This window comes from Melozone crissalis, unplaced genomic scaffold (assembly GCF_028551555.1).
Source record: "Melozone crissalis strain CALT ecotype California unplaced genomic scaffold, PUWL_Pcris_2 ptg000013l_1, whole genome shotgun sequence".
Lineage (NCBI taxonomy): Eukaryota > Metazoa > Chordata > Aves > Passeriformes > Passerellidae > Melozone > Melozone crissalis.
The window spans coordinates 6,654,211-6,674,181 of record NW_026535791.1 but is presented as its reverse complement, the minus strand read 5'-3'; the positions used below and the strand labels follow the sequence as shown (position 1 = coordinate 6,674,181).

At 40.3% G+C, this 19,971-nt stretch overlaps 1 protein-coding gene across 1 annotated transcript in view; it reads right to left on the bottom strand.

Moving 5' to 3' along the window:
- MTUS2 (microtubule associated scaffold protein 2) overlaps nt 1-19,971 on the bottom strand; it is a 156,864-nt gene that overhangs the window by 125,389 nt on the left and 11,504 nt on the right. Inside the window, exon 3 of the mRNA XM_054271963.1 lies at nt 13,670-13,876. Within this exon, the coding sequence (XP_054127938.1) occupies nt 13,670-13,876 (207 nt within the window). The remainder of the gene's footprint in view (nt 1-13,669; nt 13,877-19,971) is intronic.

The window sequence follows — 19,971 nt, the reverse complement described above, 5'->3', positions numbered from 1 at the left end:
AGAACACTTCAGACACTGTCTTTTAGCATTATCATGCTCCCCCTGACAAGGTTTTGGTGAACTTCTCATCCAGTGCCTTGTTCCCACAGCTGGTGGTCATTTTCCCTATTGTGGTCCCAGAAAGCCTGTGTCTGGGTCTCAGACCAAGTATCCTGGGACACAGCAGGTTGAGAGAGCTGAAGGCACCTGAGCTTCAAATATCCCACATAAACCTTTCAATATGGCTCATGTGAGAGCTCCTCCTTTTCACAAGGCAGTGATCACAACACTTGCCTGCCTCCCAACAATTTTCTGGAAGAAAGCAAATTATCATTTACCAACAGCTTTCAAGAGAAATGTCTTTAAAAATATCAATGTTTTAAATTGTACTTATGAGGCAGTCTGTCCAAACTGAACAGGTTTGTCCACCAAAACTAAAGGTTTCTCTGTCTAGCTATATCATGCAACACAGAAATGCTAAAATCTGTCACCACACTGCATCCCTTCAGCTAGCAGGAAAGTGCAGGCAATTTTTACAAAATCAGTGGAGCTGCTATTAACACTCCATTATGGAGAGGCTCTCCATATTTCAGCTAACTGAAGCACTTGATGCAGCTGTAAATAGATTAACCTTCAAGTGTGTAATAATCTTTCTGGGGGCTTTTTAAAAGACAAGTGACATATTTGAAAAAGTAGGTTGCTTTTTATCTGTTATTGTTGGAGTTCCCACTTGCAGTCACAGTGGAAACACCTTGTTCCCAAGTTCCCTGGATAATATGAATTCCCAGCTGGTGCTGCAGCAGACTGCTGGAGACCTCTCCTTCCAAGGTATACGGCGCTGACTAGGCCTTATGAGGCCAATGAAAACAATTATTCAAGTTAGTATGAGTGCAAGTGATCCTTAAGCCTATAATTACTCCCTGTACTTGTACTGTTTAATTCCCACACATCACTCTGAGTTCTTGGAGAGTTTGCCTTGAGCTGAAAACCCCCTTGGCTCATGCACAGTTTAGAACTCTCGATGCAGGGTGGATGCCAGGGCCATTTCCAGCTAAGCCGTCCCTTCCCATCTCTCAGCACTTGTAGATTGCTCTGAAAAATTTTATACCATGTATCCATTTCCTTTGAGCCACTACCAGAAAAACTGCTTCATCTGCAGGACAATACCGCAAAAGAGAAGGGAAGTGTAAAACCTAAAGTCCCCCAGCCCTTACCAGATGAGCAGTAATTTATATAAGGTGATTTGTGCATGAATCTTTGCTCAAATGTTGCCAGAACTGCAGAGTTAAAAAAGTGCTAAGCAGAATAAAATGTAACAGAAGTCCAAAGTCAACGGTGGCTTATTTATCTCCAGGTCTGCAAGCTAATGCTGAAGAGAAGTAAAATTTAAATAAATTTATTCTAAGTGTAACCAAAATGCTGTAAATAACATTCCACTTGATATGCAGGAAAATGCACTACATATTGGGGGACATAAAACACACTATGTGCCGTACCGACCTAGCTTATTTTACTGCAGGAGGCTCCTACATCTCGTGCCCCACTCTCAAGGCAAAATTGTATTAATATTATCAGGTCCAATGTCAAGGCAAGGACAGGGGTCAGGAAAGTTGAGAGCGGTTGGTTCTCAGCTGCGCTCCTGGTGCAGCAGGAACCCCATATTCCAAGTGCTGCAGCTGAGAGGGTGAAATGTCCAAAGGTGCCAGCAGCCGGCTCCTCGCCTCCACGCTCACAGGCAGAGGCAGCAGCACCTTGTTAGCCACAGGCAGAGTTTGTGCACGCTCACAGGGCCAATGTGACTGAGCTTTTGAGTGAGCAATTGTGTGAGCTTAGCCCCCACAACTGGTTCGGCCAGCCCAAGCTGCCCGTGTGAGATGCCAGCACACCTGGCTGGGCTCCAAGTGACAGGGAGGGACAGTATGTCAAGCAGTGGGAGGACCTTGTGTTGGCAATGGAAGCTGCAAAAACTTCAGAAGTCCAAGACTGGGGAAAACTGACTTCTTTACAATCCACCCAGTGAAAAACATCTAAAAACCTCCAGCAGAGCTTCCTTCCCCAATAGACTTCCCTCTAAAATACCTATACAGTGAGGTAAACTTTTAAACAAGCATGCAGTGCTTTCCTGGAAGCATTATCAAAGCCAATTACATAAACATTTCATTAGTTAATTACAAACTGCAAAAAAAAAAAAAGCAGGGTGAAGCTTTGTGCCTGCTGTAGTAGAGGCAAATGCTACCACAGTTCTTATTTAGCACCAGTCTTCCAAATCGTCTCTGGGTGCCACGCAAGGGATGGGCAGCACCCACAAGAGAGGGAGTTCCCTGTCTAAAGTCATGAGAGAAAACAGCAAAATAGAGATAGCTGGAATTCAACACTAACAGAATGCCCACATTTCAAGAACTATAAATTGGCATTATATGGCATTTTAGGAGGATAATAATTCCAAATATCTGGCTATATGGGCAGGGGAGAAGTCATAAATGGACCTTGCTGCTTTGCTTCAACCCTGCCAAGATGCTTCCCACCACCCTGGCAAAGGGCAGGAACCACCTTATGACATCTGCTGAGATACCACTTAGGGAAACATCCACCCAATTTAACAGAAAAACAAAATCAAAATTACAGTTATAAAACTGTAGGCTCCATGAAAAAGTCAGTCTGATTTAAAATATAAAAATCTTTCATATTTTAAACTAGTTTTACTAGTTGGGCTGTTTTTTAAACACGATAGCTGGCATGCTTCTAAGTGGGGAGTACCAAACAAATCGTAGCTGCAAATTGTTTACCGTGACAGTCCACAGTTTCATCTTCCAGCTGTCACTGATAGCAAGCTTCTATCACTTAGTGAGCTGCTTGGAGGCTTTTCTCCATTAATCTGAATTTTTTATCTGCAGGTACTTTTGATTCACACAATGGGGGGAGAGATGGCAGTTCAGGAATGCACACATTCCCCCAAGCCATCACAACCGAGCTCCAGAGCAGGACTGTTGGTAAGCCATGCATAATTCAGCACATTTCTTAGAGCAGCTATCGCTCTGCCAAAGAAGTGGCACTGACTTGTGTGCACACAAGAGACAGTTTCTTAGCATCAGCTTCTTTCTTTTAAATTTTCTTGCATCTTTCCTTCAGGTTTAAGCTTTTTTAAACGGCACCTTTTTAAAATACATCTTAGACATTTTTATTCTATTCATTTCCAATCTATTCTTTGGAAGGCATACAGAGACCATGACGCTACCTCCTATTCCTCTTTCCCACACAGTTTGACAGTGTACAGGCCTGTTCTGTATCTAAATTTACAAGCTGTGACAAGTGATAAATATCCTAATTCTAAAACACTATTGTGTACCTCTGAGACAATTAAAATTCCTTAGATACCTAGATGCAGTACATAATACATTTAGTCAACATTAGAACATGTCAGAGAAGGAATGTTTTATTCCAAGACACATCCAAGCATCTAAAAATAGGCCTTCAGTTTAAATTAAAGTATTGTAATAACATTCATTGGGAAATCCCCTTTCCTCAGATTACAAAAGTAATATTAACTCATAGATTGTCTCATGTGCAGTAAGAACTGAGAGGAAGAGTTTATAAAAAACAGCAAATAAATTATATATTCTTATTTTTAGGAGAAAAAAATCTGGTTAAAAGTGATGTATTTTTAATTCTGTCGTTTAAACCCAAAAAATCATGCCATGCACTTGAGGGCACAGACTGAACTCCAGCCCACACTATTCCATACAGTTTAGCAGCAGGGGAAGACAATACAAGGGTTTCCAAGGTTTGGCCATGAGACGTTTTGATTGAGACATGCCATTTTATTGAAAACTCAGCATTCCTCACTCAGTTTTGCTCAGTTGCTCTGGAGGTTGTGCACACCTTTCCAGAAATGGCTGACAGGAGCACAGTGTAACTGCAATGTGTGATAGACAGGAAGTTAATCACTGACTGAACTTCAATATTTCACCATCAGGGCACCAGAAATGCACAGTATTTCTGAGATCTGTGGCAGTGGTAGGAGACAACTCATCTACCTCCATTTAACTTCATTCTCTGCTTTTAGGCATGGGGTAGAAGGGCGTCTCCTGACTCTTCTCTGCAAATTAGAAGCTATTTTCTTTCTTTGTGGCAGTTTAATTAAGGACTATAATGGAATTAATCTTCTTTGGGAGACTTACTTTAAATAAGAAAACAAATAGAAAAGACTGGTGTCAGGTTCAGCTGGAGAAAGGTTCATGACATGCAAAAACAAACTGATTTGTGAAAACAAACTGATCTAGCCTGGTTTGGTCTCACCAAGGACCACTGGGCAGCATCAGTGCTGCTACAAGTGGGTGCTGGCATCAGTGCAAGAGCTGGCCAGTGCATGCATCCATCTCCATTTCATTCTGGCTAGCAGTTTTTACCTTTTTACACAGAAACACACACTGCTCAATGCCTAGAGGCCCAATGCAGGTGGTGTGCACCAAAACAGAGCACCCTTATGACTGGCTGGTGAATCAGCACGCAGGGAGTGACGTGCCCCGTTCTGAGACAAACCCCAGTGACGCACGATCCCATGTCGAGGTTTATGTGGGAACACTGACAGCTCTTCCAACGAGGTCCAGTTCCCACCTCTGAATCAGAGCACTTTATTCTCCCATCCTAAAGTTCATATTTCTGCATAAGTATTTCTGACTGCTTAGCCTGCTATGGAAGTAGTGATGGCAATTTACACTGTGTCAAGATGCACGAGCAGATCACGAAGTTGGGAAGAGCATATATTAAAGATTTACACCATGTAGCCCAGCTTAACTGACTTCTTGCCACAGGGAGCAGAGAGTCATAGGCATGTGTGTAATCCAGAGAAATGGCAGCACCTTTCTCCTCCAACCACACCAATTACACAGGTAGACCCTTAAAGCTGCCCCATGGGAAGCATACTACCATTTCCTGGGCTCATCTCCAAGGGACTGAACGTCTGCTACTGCTGATGGTGGTGTCACTGATGTCCTGTGTGCCAACAGCCCACCGTTTCCAATAACTCCCACCATGGAGGAAAAGACTGTGCAATTGTTCCTGTTTTATTCACCTCAGTGTTCTTGGTTGGAGGGTCTCAGTCTGTCATTTTTCTGCCAGCAGTGGTTTTACTTGTTTCAGACTTCAGTCAGCTTTCTTCTAGCATTTAAATTAACTCTGGAAGTCCCACATTGAAAGCCTATGGTCTCACACTTGTCACAAGGCAAAGAACCACTACATTCTGAGCTGTTTACAGCCTCATGTAATCTTGTCCAGGCCTCTAGAGATTGCCAAACAGCAAGCCAGAAGGAAGCTGTTTAAACTGCAATTTTCAAGTTCTTGGATAACAACTAACAGACTCATGGCAATAATGAAAGCTGCAAAAGATGTTAATCCTTCCTTTATTTCAGATATTCTCAAAAGCACCTGGAAGACTTACATAAATGACCTCAATTTTAACCTGTTTGGACTAGTTTAGTGTGATGGAAAAAAATGTCATGAGTGATATTCCACCCCAACCTCTACATGGAAAAAGTTTTTCCTCTAAAAATAGTGCTGCACTCCTTTGGCTGTAACACTTCTCACGCTACTAAATTAGAATTCACAAGTCTTCTGCAGGATTCCTAATGGGATCAAAGATTAGAAACATCTTTGAAGTTTGTCTTCCTTTGCTCCATTGTTAATACATACCTGCACTAATCCACATGGTTCTCCTCAACTAATCAGTCACTCTCCCTCCCAAAAGGGACAGTTTACAGGCTTTTTCCAAATCCCCATTTGTTTGTGTTGATTATCCACACTTCATTTTGCAAAAGCGTACCATTTTGTTAATTGATTTTTCATGTTCTATAAAGAGGACAGTTTTGTTTTCTGAAACCTTTCGGTCTAAATGAGATTTGCCAGTCATATTCACAGTACTTGTAATTTTGGTCCTGTTTATTGCTGGTAAGGCAATTGGACTGAACTGTGTGACAAATTCACAACACTTTCCTTCTGACTACAGCTGTTAATAATATGATTGCAAGGAGATCATCTCAGTTTCACTTTTAAATTTCGGTCCTTGTTGAAAGAGATCAAAGAAACACTGAACCTCAGCTTATTTGCTTCTTGTTTATGAAAACAAGCTAACAGCCTTACTGACCCTAAGCAGAAATCACACAAGGAAAAACATAATTTAAAAAATACTTTCAAAATTTACATAACTCCAAACTGTTACACAGGTATTTTTCTTTGTTTCACTGTGACTCAAAGTTGGCTCATAAATACCATATTGAACTTCTTGTATCTTCAAATTAATACTTATTTCTGGGGGGAGGGGGGGAAAGTTATCTTTGGAAGAAAGCCTATTATCATAGATAATGTAATGATTTTTGTCACTGACAGTAATTGGTTCAGTCAGGCAACTGTTTGATTTACTTAAAGATTTCAAAGCCAGAATGCCTCACTGTGCTCACTGGCTTCAACCTCACAGACAATACAAAATGCAGAATTGCACCAGAAGCAATATGTGGTGCTTTTTGAAGATGTATCTTTATAGAGTTGAGTTCATCTGGATTACCACAGGCTTGAATTTCAGAAAGCACAAAAACTGGAGATGAAGCCAGTGGAATATACCAGTGATAAGCCCCATAGCTAGACATCCAAAATTAACCCTTTTAAAATATTGATATATAAACTGAAATGAAATGCATGAGAGAGACATGGTGAAGCAGAAAGTTTCTCTAAAGTCCTGCAAGGTCGTACTTCATTAGTGGGAGACTGAAGATTTTTACTGTGATTCCTTAGAAGGCAAGGGGAGAAAAAAAAATAGGAGGAAAAAAAAAGGAAAAAGGAAAAAGAGAAATGGATGAGTTCTCATTTCTTCAAAGCTTTATTCCTTAATTTTTCTCTGGGCTAAATTAAAAGATTAATCCATTTCAATGAATACCCACAGGGTTCACTTCTAAACGAGTATTTCCGCCCTCAACAGATAGAATAGGAAGATTAGAGTTTGAAAAAGAGACAATTTATAGTGAGTTTTCTGGTCTTAAGAGGGGTTTTAATTTGGATGTGACAGACATGTTCCAGCTGCTCCTTGTCTTCATATTTTCAAAAGGACACTTTAAGTGCCACTGTTCAAGTGCTGAGTGTCCCCAGAAAGATGAATGCTGTGCTTGTGCCTGTTACTGGCTCTGGACTGACCGAGGTTTTTCTCCAGACTGTAAAATTCACACTGCACCACCAGCTCTCTTCTTCCTCATGTCTCTCTCACATCCCTACCAGAGGGCACACCCTTCAGGATCACTGAAGACTAGACGTTTTAAAAAATGCGAAATAAAGATCAAAAAAGAAAAAAGGTTGTTTTAGAAATGGCTTTGCTGGTTTCTTTGTATCCCTCTAAAAATTATTGAAGTTAATCAAACTGCAAATAAATAAAGTAGTCATGACCTCCTATTGACCAAGGAAGCACAGAATCAACCACAGGACACCTTTAAAATAAAGAAGGGGCTGATGAAACCTTCCAGTATAGGGGGACCAAGCAGGTTGCCACAGTAGCTCCATCCACCACGCTGATCATTGAATCAACATTTTCCCAGAGTTAAAGGACAGAGACACCTTGGGTGTCTGTAATGGGAATAATCTAATCCTGGGGCAATGCACTGCCCTCTCCAGTAAACTGGTGTCTGGCAGCCTGATGTGCAAGTGGTTTGAACTACTTTTTGCCTTCTGCAGATTAAACACTAAGAGTCGCCGTGACTAAATTAGGTGCACATAATCAGTCAAATAATCCTGTGTGGAAATGGGCCAGGAAAGAGGATTTGTCACTATCTGTTTCTTCCTTGCCGTCCTGTTACCCAGTACATGCACAAACATCTGTACTCTCCCACCCCATTTTACAGACAGGAAAGTGAGGTTGATCATTTAAGCCACTTTTTAAAAGCCAGACAGAAATAAGTGCCAAAAACTGGAACTGGAGTTGCCGGGTATGAGCCAGGACAATTTTAGAACACAGACACAGAATCTCCCAGACCGGACTTCTTACACTAAAACCACAGATTTTATATGGCACTTTATAACAATAACAAACATGATGATTAAGCACTCGAGTTGAGCTGGCACAAGAGCTTGGCAAAGTTCTTTCCACATTTCTTTGCTCATAAAAAGCAAGCTTTGCAGAATTCAGTGTTTCATGGATTTCTTCAGTTTAGACAAACTTAAGCTCAGCAAAACTGAAAACCCTTTAAATATTTCAGGTTGGCATCTTCATATAAAAGTAGTTCTGCATTTCCAAACCAGCTTGATCTTCCTGCCTCTACTTATTCATTACAAGGGGTGATAAGATCCTTCCAATGTGGAAGTGCTCCCCTCTGCTATGTGTTCTGATGGGCAGGGGAAGAGGTAACAATGGAGACAGCAAAGACATTATCTAAGCTATTAAAATAATACCAAATTTAAAATATTATCATAAGCACCATATCTAAAACCCACTGAAATTAATAGCCAATTATTATACTTCAGCACTGTTATTTCAATCTCTGCAAATAGAGAGAAACTTCTGTGCCCACACCCCCAAGTAATTTTTGAATCTTTTCCCCCCCATAACTAGCAACTAGAGTATGAAAAGTAAATGCTGCTAAGTAAAGGCAGCTAAAATGTCTTATAGCCCTTGCTCCTCCCGGCTGGCATACTGCACTTTTCCAGGTGCTTCATCCCACAAAGCTCAGAATCTCAATACTGTTCTATTTTAGTCTTATTCACAGTGAAATGATGTCATAAAGTGATTTTTCATCAAGGCATTAATATCAAAACATGATCAGAAGGGAAAAAAAAAAGAATTTGTCATGTAGAAAACTGAACAGAAAATTAACCATAGAAATATGATTGGAAAGTATTTTCATGCAGGAAATTCTTCATATTAACATAATACTTATGTATTTAAGAACAACTGGTTTACCTGTCTACCATGTGACAATTTTGAATGTTCTACCCATTTTGGAGCCAATTAGGCACCTATTCAAGGCTCTGTGCTCACTTTAATTTCTTCATTTCTCCACCCACCTGAATCTGACACTTTGACATTGTTGCTTATTAGAATGGAAATTCAACATTTAGCAAGGTCAGGCAATTCAAGGTCAAAAACTAGTGAGAAATATATATATTGAAGAAAGGATCATGGAGGTTTACATCAATAAAACATGTCGTTTCATTTCTCTATCATTTTTAACAAAACAATAGCTGTCATGAGATACTAAAACAAGTTTTGAAATATTCATCACCATTTTCTTGCTCACTCCCAAAATAAATTGCTTCAGCACTCAGAGCTGTGGGTAGATACTGAATAGCATTATGTCTTTTAGTCTAGCACGTCGACGGAGAAGAATTGCCTCTAACACCGTGCCATTGTTCTATTTAAAGAATCTTAAGCAACAGGGATTTCACTGCTTGAGTTGGAAGATTATTTAACAGACTAGTAGACCTTATGACTATGAAGTATTTCCCGATGTTATACTGACATTCTTCCATCTCCTGAACTCTTAGCCTTAACTCATTCTAAACAATCCACCTTCCTTCCAATCCTCTACACATCAAATTCTTCCACAGTGCTTGACAAGCTCTTTCCCACGTGGTACCTACAGCAAGTTGGAGTCTATGCTGATGAAGCACATAAAGCTAATTGTGTGAGCGGGACATTCAGATGGTCACTCAAAATGCAGATACAGGCCCCTCAAACTAGTTCAAAATGCAAAACTCTGAGCTCCTCAAACCAGTAAAACAGAAGGTACAGTCTGAGCATCATGTTACCTCACTGCAAAATCACAAGATAGTACTGGGAACCACATCCCACAACTGTGGCCTTTGGTGGATGACATGAATGTCTCATGCAAATTTTATTGGGGCAGACACGGGAAAAGCTTCCATATAGTGCATTTGAAATTTAAAAAAAAAAAAAAATCCACGAAGTATTTTGTTACAAGTTGTTTAAATTAGAAGTTTCTCTTTATGGTTATACAATTGTTTCTCTCCACTGCAAATAATTTTTTAGGCATACAAAATTCTCTTTTTCTAAATAAAGAATAATGGTTTAAAATATCAGGCATTTTCTGAAAACCTCAAAAGTAGTACACCAGAACTGGGGCTAAATTTGAATTTTGCAGGTAATCTTGAACTAAGATATTAGTGATATTAGTGGAGAAACCTATCTGTGCCACAGAACAGATCTTTGGACTACTGGTAACAGGACCAGGAGCCGAGCCTCAGCCTGGGCTTTCCCAGAGGCTGCCCCTTCAGCCTCAACAGAAAATTGGGCAGGACCAGCAGCAGAGTCCTGTTATGACTGACCCTGATTAGCAGCTGGTGACAAGACTGTCACTGCTGGCATGGTTTTGGCAAAGAGCAGCCTGGTGATACCCACAGCCCTGGGATAGAACTCCAGGAAAGACCAGAGGACAAGCAGACAAGTACTGAGCAGTGTGTCCTGTCTCACCACGGGAAAAGAGCCCAGTCCCACAGCTTCAAATCCATTTAATTGTGTCAACCTGAATATGTGAGGTATTGCCAGAAAGCGAACCAAGCAGCGCAGCACAGGCACCATGCACATCCAGGCTTACTGCTTTTAGAGGGGTCACAGGAAGGGGAGAAATCTGGTGAAGAACAAAGCTGCCATATTGCAGCTCCATTAACAAACTTCCCCTCAACACAAACATCACGTCTCCTTTTTCTAAACAAGTGGGTTTTACACCCTAGACAGAGACACTAGCTCGGACTTCTGAAAAGAAATGTGTTTAGGCAGAACTAGCACCACAAGACATCTGGCAGAGGAGAGAAAAGCAAGAAGAGGATCTCACCAGGGTCCCTTAAAGAATCACTGTTTACCTAGAGACACTCTCTCCCTAAAATAAACCAGTGTTTTCCTCTCACCTAGCCATAGTCATTGGCTTTTTAATAACCTACAAAATGTCATGACTTTTAAATGAGCTCCATGATTTACAACAGTAGCAGCTCCTCTATTTATAACAAATGCACACTTGTAAGATGTTATTAACTACTTTTGTCTCCCTGACATGCAGAGATGCTGCTTAAATAGAAAATTGTGTTATGTGTGTTTGAAGACTTCTAAAGCTAGATAATTTTGCATTTTGCTACCCTACTGAGCTAGGAAATTAACAGTAAAGCTTTTGCTTGCCCTCTAGGAGACCTGATTTAGTCAAAGACATGATCTCAGGTAGTAGCTACAGAATCAGCTATTTATTTAATTTAAATAAAACTGTTCTACCAGCAGACAATGAAGGGAAGAAATAATATGTCATGCTAAGATTCCTGAGCCAGTACTTCTACCCTACGTCCTTTCTGTACATGTTTAAGTGCACTGTTGCTCTGTGTTAAATAAGCTGCGGTAGAATGGAAACCAGATAATTTGAGCTCCCTGGGTACTGGGCAACTAATTTAACTCTCGCTGGCACACAGACTATAAATAGAAAAAGATGGCAGAGTTTCATAACATTTCAGATAACATTTCTATGAAAGTTAATAAATTAACAGTGAGGAAACACTATTTCTTCCTACCCATCTGCCCCATGAACAGGAGTCATGCTGTCTTTAATGAAAAGCAAGCAGGTGATGGTAGGCATCACCTTGTGTCATGACTTACCAAGTCATGACTTACCAACTTACCATAAACACGAGATGTGCCCTCACCTGCTTGGCAACACACCTTCTCCTTCCCTCACCTTTGTCCAGGAGGAAGCACTCTGCTTTTGGAACTACAGAGAAGTAAAAGACTTCTGGGCCAAACAGGTGAGACATGTGAGAGAGATGACCCTTGGGAGGGGCTCATTCTCCTGCTCTCACTTGGAGGTGGAGGGAAATTCCACAACAGCTTCCATGAGTTATCTAACTTGGCAGCAAGAGCAAAGTTATAGATGCTGTTTTTCACCAGGTGATGGGCTGAGCTCATCTCTACATGAATTCGTACAAGCAGAACACTTCCCCTGGGTAATTTTCATACCCATCAAAACTGATCTTGTAATATGCACAAGATGGTCACATCATCCTGATCCCAACACTAAAGAGCACTACCATCCTCAGCTGAGTCAGCTGAAACCAAATGCTTCCATGTCCTTCAGTTTTTATGGGCAAAATGTACAAAGATAGTATAAAAATACACCAGAATACATAAATGAAATCAACTTCTTTTAAGAGAACTGAATTATCAGATGTAACTTTCTATGCCTGAGATTGCTAATGCTTCTTCCACAATTTTTTTAACAGAAATCAATTGATTCAAATTCAGCAGACTGGAGTATTGTGGAGTTAGATTTGTATGAACCTGTATACATCTGGTGTGTTCAAGGATGGTGTTGTACCTACAGTTGTCATTTTTTTCAGATTCACACCTGAAATTGCTGAAACTGCTAAACAACACTATTGCTTGTAGAGATGTAGTTTAGATCTAATCAGGTATCAGGTAATTCTGTCCTTAACACAGGTTTTATGTAAATAAAGACTAAAAGATGACAACACCAGTAAAAAGAGAAGTCTTCCAAAGGCATAAATGTAGGGTAAAAGCACGAAGTGAAAAGAGGCTGACTTACTCGAAGTAAAGTTCATTAGGAAACAACAAAAAATGAATGATCAGTCCAATAGTAAAACAAGATACAAGGATGTTTGGGGGCATTGGTAAAGTTAAAAGTCCCTGCTAACATTAGTCTTTTGCATTTCAATCACCCCATGTAAAGGGGAAAGAGAAAATCCTTAGGGTTTTGAACTATATTAATTGTATTTATTTTAATTAATTTCAAATTAATACAAACAGTGAAAGATTTAGAAGCCTGCATCTTGTCTCCTCTGCTGCTTCATGTCACCTGGTGGCCCTGTCTGCACCCCTCTTGGGCTGATACCACTTGCTTTGATATTGACACAGTTCAGGCTCAATCTAGTCTTCAAAGAAAAACTGGCACGAAAATCCCTCAATCCCCCTTTCTGCTCTGAGCCCAGGGCATGTGCACATTTCCCAAGGACTGCAGAATCCAGTGGGTATTATTTTGTGCTTAATAAAATTAACAGCCTTTGCAGAAAATAGGATTTGGAATGACATTTCTGCCAGGGGATCATTCAAAGTCTGGTAGATGTACTACGATATCAGTCCTGATCTCTTTCATATCACTGGCTCAATTTTTCATATCACTGGCTGAATTTATCATACTGAATATTAAGAAGCAGAAGAAAAGTAGATGAGAAAGATTGTATCTCCTGTTTTAGATAATATTTGTCCTGTTCTGCATTGGCTGCCATTTACTTGACAAACACAGTTCGCTCTGTTTATTTACTATTTCAGCTTGTAAGAAGGCATGTTCCAGGTAAAAAACAAAATACAAGAAAGAATGCCTCAAATTCACTCTTAATGGAATTTTCTCTGTAGCAAGGAAAACCACCTCCTCAACATTCAGGCCCTATTCATCCCTCACTATTAATATTTTAAACAGGTGTTAGAATTTAATGCTTGTTTATTAATATTTAATAATTATTATTCATATTTTTTAAAAAACTTCACTGGGCAATCAAGATACCAAACCAAAGTCAGTGGCACAGAAGAGATTAGTGAGTACTGGACAGATTTCATTAGTTCTGAACCATATAGAAACCACAGTCTGCACAATCCTGGGACACATCTGTTTAATATCCCTCTGGAAAGAAGGGCACGTCTGGGACTTACGGTTAGTTGTCCTGCTCTGGTCGCTCTGAGAGCTGTCATTGGACTGGTTGCTGGAGACAGAGGACACACTCGAGCTCCTGACAAACCCAAATGCAGCCAGCTTAGCTGCTGGCAGCCGTGAATAACCTGGGGGACGGAGTCCAGACGGGCAGGGCTTGGGGAGATTTGATTTTGCAGCACTTGGACATGATCCTTTCTTAAGATCAACTGAAAAAAGGAAAAAGAAAGAAATTTTTGTAAAATAACTGAAATGTGAGACCATTACCTGTATCTCCCAACTACATAAAGGCAGTACTAAGACTGAATACAATGGCTGATCAAACTGCAGTGACGTCTTATTTTTTGCTGCGCTGAAAAGACATTTGGTGGAAAAAATTCAGGTCACAATCATTTTTAAAAGGTGAAATATGCCAAGTACCCATGGGGCCTAACTCAAACTTCCAGCAAAGTAACACAGTTCAACACTGCTACAAATTTCTTTTAATGTTATCTTCTTCAATGCTGTATCACTTTCTAATTTTACATTTATTGTGTGCCAATTAAAAAAACTCACAGAGACAAACATGCTACACATAACCTCCAGTTTTGGAAAGTATTGTAAACCAGCAACAATCCTCTTCAAGGACACAGAACTTCTTTGTATTTCAAAGAAAACACTCCTTTGAAGTTCTTCTTTTAAATTCCACTAAAAAAAATTCCCTTTTCTTGTGCGAAGCCTGGGAACAAGGACATGACCTGTAAAGTCCAACTTTTTTAACATACCACTGGCCATTTCTACTGGTGGACTCTTCCTTGCTAAGACACCAGCCCATGTGAGTGACACCCACCAGCTACTATAAACCAGTAGCTGGTTTATAACACCTGCAGTTAGACCAGAGGAGCAGTTCAGCTGTGGTTTCTGCCTGGTTACCAAACACTCATCTGTCTCTAGCTTCTGTCCTAACCTGTAGGCTGCTGCTCCTGCTCAGGCAAACCTTCCTAGGCAAATACAGAACACAGGTTCAAAAATGCTCCTCTTTTCCTTCACAGGCCAAAGGTCCAAAGGTCCATGATCATGGCAGTCTTGCCTTCAAGGTCAAGGACCAAAAATTAGATTTTGCTTTTGGTTGGAAGGTCTGGATACCCAAGTGACTCCAGACCTCATGTGTACATCAATTTGGACAGAGCTTTTTCTTCCTAAGTTTGAGAATACTAGATTCCTGTTCCTTGTGGAATTCTGCGCAGCAAAAATACATATTTTTTAAAAAAATATTAACAACAATCTCCAAAACCTGATGCTAGAGTGTTTAATCAGGACAAATGGGATAGTAAAAAAGGCAGCATTAAAAGCTACCAACATATTCTGAAAACGCCAAAAAGTCACCATTTTTCTGTTCTTATTCAGTGAACACTATTGTACACTAGCCCAACACAAACTTCAAAGGAAGAAGTAAACATTCATAATATATAGAAAAATACAAATTAACTGCACAGTAAGAATATGGTCATATTATTACAGTATTTAATTCTTTTGTAAACTATATAGGTCACAGCCTTATTAATTTTAATGAAGCATTTTACTTTGAGAAGACTTTAGAGAAAACAAGACTAACTCCTTTGAGCAGAAAAATGTTACAGGGATTTTGAAAGATATTTGTGTACCTCATTACAATACTAATGCTAAGCTTTGTTTCATGTAACTAAGCCTTTCCTTTTGAAACAGAAATAGGTGTAACACCAAGCTAAAAAGAGTTTTGTTCTCCTATAAAGCACATTCCTTTAAAGATGTAACAAATGCTCCTTGCTCAATGAATAAAACAATTTATATACTCTAGGCTCTTAAAAATGCATTTTTGTACCCACTTTCCCCAGGTTGAGCCCTTTCTTAACACACAAGGAGATGGATGTCTGCAGCACCTTTGCCAGCCCAGAGAAGTACACGCTGTGCGGAGTAACCCAAATGAAAATAACAAATATCTATAGTGAGTAAAAAAAGACTACTAAAATCCCCATTCACTCCCCATCCCTGGCACCAGCAGAGGCAATTTTGGACTATGATCCTGAATGTGGTTTCCTTTGGATATTGTGAAGGGGGGCTCAAAGGCAGCCATGGGTTCCAGGTGCAGGTGAAGGGCAGAGCAGGCACATTAGCACAGAGAAGAGACAGGCAGTGATGGTCACCATCCGTTCATGCCAGGTTTGTGCAGTGCTGCTTTGACAGTGGCCTACTGCAGCTGATTTATGGCTGATTTACTGCTTCCAAAGCCAAGACTTCTTCCCTACCACTGCAAAATTCTCCATGTGCTGCATCAGTGACGGGACCAAGCCCAGGCACCCTCCAGACTGAAGGCGAGACAAGTACTCGTGGTAAGCAGCTGCAGGTGCAAGGAACCTGCCCAGCTCAGTGGCAGCAGGGAGAAGGCATGGGGCTGTCTCTCGTGGGTTTTACCGGTTTCCAAAAAATGCACCTGGACTGCATAAGCTGAGATTTCTTTTTCCTAAGCGTGTCTGAAAATCGAGGGAGGGAGAGATACTTCCATTTTACAGCAACAAACTATAAATATCACAGACTTCCTGCAACAAAACAGGGGCAATTCCACTGGGGCAGCGGAATAAAGTTAGAAATGGCTTTATTTAAAAAGCATTTCAAACGTGCTTGGCCTAGGGCAGTGTGGCTCACCTGAGACTCCCAGGTCCCCACCTCAACTACAGGGATGCCCACAAGTCCCCAGACTGACTGTTCTCTGCAGTTTGTGACCGAGCACTATGAAAGAAGAAGAATTTCCTTAAAACCAAAAGGGTTTTGGTTACAAACTGCCCAACCATCTTTACCTTTTCTTCAAAGTCATTCTTCCAGACTTGGGCAGAGGACTCAGTGGTTTTTTCTCATACTTTTTTGTGTGTTTCTAGCTTATGACTCCAATTCCAATTCCCCCTGAACTAACAATATTTTGCATCTTGAACTCATCATCATCCTGAAATTATTTTTCACTTCTGTTCTTTGTAATCCAGTTCTTCTGTACCATGAGGACCTGGGGGCAGGACATTATCCTCATTAGGGATGCATTCAAATTCTTAAAACTAAGTAATTTTGTGTATTTTCTCATTAAAATACATGAGACACCAGCCTATTGTACATATTTTCTGTTCTAAACTTCATCAAGTTTTCTCATGCATGTTTTTTGCTTTATTTCTGTTCCTTAAAAGTATAGAAGTACTCCTGCAAACAAGGTCTGGGAGTTCAAAACAAAAGTTATTTTAATGAGCAGCTTTTATTTTAATGAAAATCTGCCAAAATAAGCTTAAAAATCTTTCTAGTTGTCTCACTGCCTGAAGCTAATTATAGAATTAAGTATTGTTGTCTGTATGCACACAAGTGATTTTCTATGACACTTCAAGCTGTTCCTATCCAGAAACATAAAAACATTTTGAGTTAGGGACTGATTGACACAAACTAGATGTGCCTGGGGAGACTTTGCTAAAAGTCTGAACTCCACTTTATGCGTCCCCACTGCACAAGAATTGCATCTTCATGCATGGGTAAAAAGCAACTTTCATGTAATTTCACTGTGAAATTTGAAATATGATTTAGCTGAAATGAATGAAAAATTAAAGAAATGAGTTATACAGATATGCTCTTATGAAAAGGAGTAACAGTTTAAGACTTTAAAACTCTGTAACTCAGGGTTCCTTGGCAAGTCTTTGTCATCTGGTCATAGGATTTTTAGTTTTCTTTGCTTTCCCTTTTTTTAGTTTTTTTTTTTTAACCAGCACTTCTTTTAAAACTTTAATCATTAAATGCCATTTTCTCTCACTTACTGATGATGTGAACATCTCTATTCTTATTGCATATTGGGAAATCTGGGGTAAAGAACTTACCTCCAATGTCACTGCATCAGTCAGAGAGAACACAAGCTGAGTTAACCCAACCATTTGTATCTTTGCAGATTAAAAACAAATCACACATGTGAGAACTTTTTTCTGGTGCCCCTACATTTGTGGTTTCTCTGTGTAGACATAACAATTTCTCTCCAAACAAGAACTTAGGAATGGGGCTTTAAAACAGAGGCTTTAATGGTTTACACTTAAACAGCAGTGAGCAGGTTGAGCCCAGCTGCCCTGATGGTCTCTCACCCAAATACCATCAAGCCTGGGACAGGTCAGTTCCAAAGGCCAAACAGTTGTCACTGCTGAACATTGATTAATTTCTGATGGGTCAGTCCACCATCATATGGTAGTAAATGCTCCCCTCCTCACGATTCAGATTTAAAAGCACCAAAAACTGCTCTGCGCCTTCCCAGCTCCCAGGCAAACCAAGGCTGGTTAGCACATGCTCAACACCCCAAGGACTTGTCATCTCACAACTCATTCAAGCTGCAAATGTCCGTGTTCACTCAGCAGTTACTGTGAAAAGCACGGCATCCCTCAAAATCTTGCAGCACAGGAATCATCCATGCATGAGTCTCACTCATTGCATTTTCCACTGGCAGTCCAGAGCAGCCAGAACACTTCTCTGCACTGGAGCTGCATCTCATCTGCCCCTGCTGTTCAGAAGGGCTGTGGGTGTCCAGCCAGAGACAATGCTTGGCTCTGAGCAGGAAGGAGGCAAGGTAGGAAGCATTTGCCTGCTCCTACACCCAGATTGCTCCACATACTGTTCTTAGAAATGACAGCTTGGTACAACTGTCACACAGACAACCCTTCTAATATGATGGGGTTTAATTCCTTGAAGACACAGTAACTGGAGCAGAGAGGTGGCAGATGGCAATGTCTCAAGTAAGATGACAACGTCCTTAAAAAAAATTCATGAGAAAGAGTGTGTGTGTCCCTTTGAAACTTTTTTTTTAAATGAAGTACAGTCAGATTGCTCTCCTAAAGTAAATAGAGAGTGTGAAGTGAAAACTCTTCAGGTTAGTGGAGGACAGAGAACATTTTCCTCTTTGAATTATTCCCTTGTTCCTCTTTCCTTAGCCAGTTAAGAAGCTTGCCAGTTCAAATCCAAGTATCTCAAGTACAGACAGAGCTGGAGTAGCAGTAAGGCAATATTTCAGGAAGTTAACTCAGACCTCTTTTCTATCATCAAATCTAATTTACATGTTCAATTAATAGGTCACTATTACATTGTTTATTCCTGAGAGTAAACATGAAAATAAAGCATTCCTGCTGGGAGAAAGCTGTAGGCATATTGTGGCATTTGAGATGAAATACATTATACATATGCAAAGACACAAATATATGCATATATCTGTGTCTGTCCAAGGAATGACAAATATTGCAGTCCTGATTTATGGGTAAATTCTGTCTTCAAGGAAAGTTGACTTGCTTAGAAATGAGAGGAGCAGCTAGACCCTCGGGACTGACAAGTTTAATACACAGAGAGGTGATAAGGAAGTAACATTTCATTAACTCACTCTTTGAGAAAAAAATACCCCAAAACACTACTGAAAATGCAGAATTAAGTTAAATTAATGAGCATAATTAAAGTGAAGCTTTAACTATGAGATCTCTGTTATACTTTTCCAAATCAGACATTAATTCCATCAAAATAATCAGCTAATGAATGCAAATCCTAACACACTTGCTTCAAGAAGTCTTTATAACCAAGGAAAACATATTAATATTTTACATGTTATAGACACAGTATGCTCCAATGCTTGTTTTGACTGACAAGTTTCCCATAGAAAGAGTAGAGTCTATTTACATAAAATAAATGTTAAGCTTTCAGAGACTCTATAGCGCCTATAAGTAGATCATAACTCAGTGACTTCTCATTTTACCTACTTTGCAGAACGCTTTTTCTTACAGTCAGGCTGCTTGTCTGACCCTCCTGAGGCAAAGCACCACCGAAAGAGCAGCACTGCTTCAAAAGGCACTTGCAGCCAATGCCACCACATGTCCTACACCCTACTGATGAAGAAGGATCACTGATCCAACCACACTTTAGGCATCACTCTTAAGAGATCACACTTGAGGGAGCACTCATCATTATTTCACTTTCTACTTGGCATAACCTAAAGCTAACAAAACCCTTAATGCACTCATAATACTTGCAGTCCATCACAGCAGTTCAGGGATTTAATTATCAATTACTTCAGAGTCAGTTTTATGAGGATTAGTATTATACATGGGCCAAACCACCCCGCTTATCAGTGCTGCTTAACCAGACTGCTGCACAATGAATGGCACGGCAAAGGGGAATAAAATCCTCGTTAAGAGGCACCGCTGCTGTCCCCGATACCGTGCCACAGCGATCTCAGAGTAAGAGCCGCCGCGGTACCGTGCTCTGCCACGGGATAGCAACCGGCTGATCCTTCTGTTTCCAT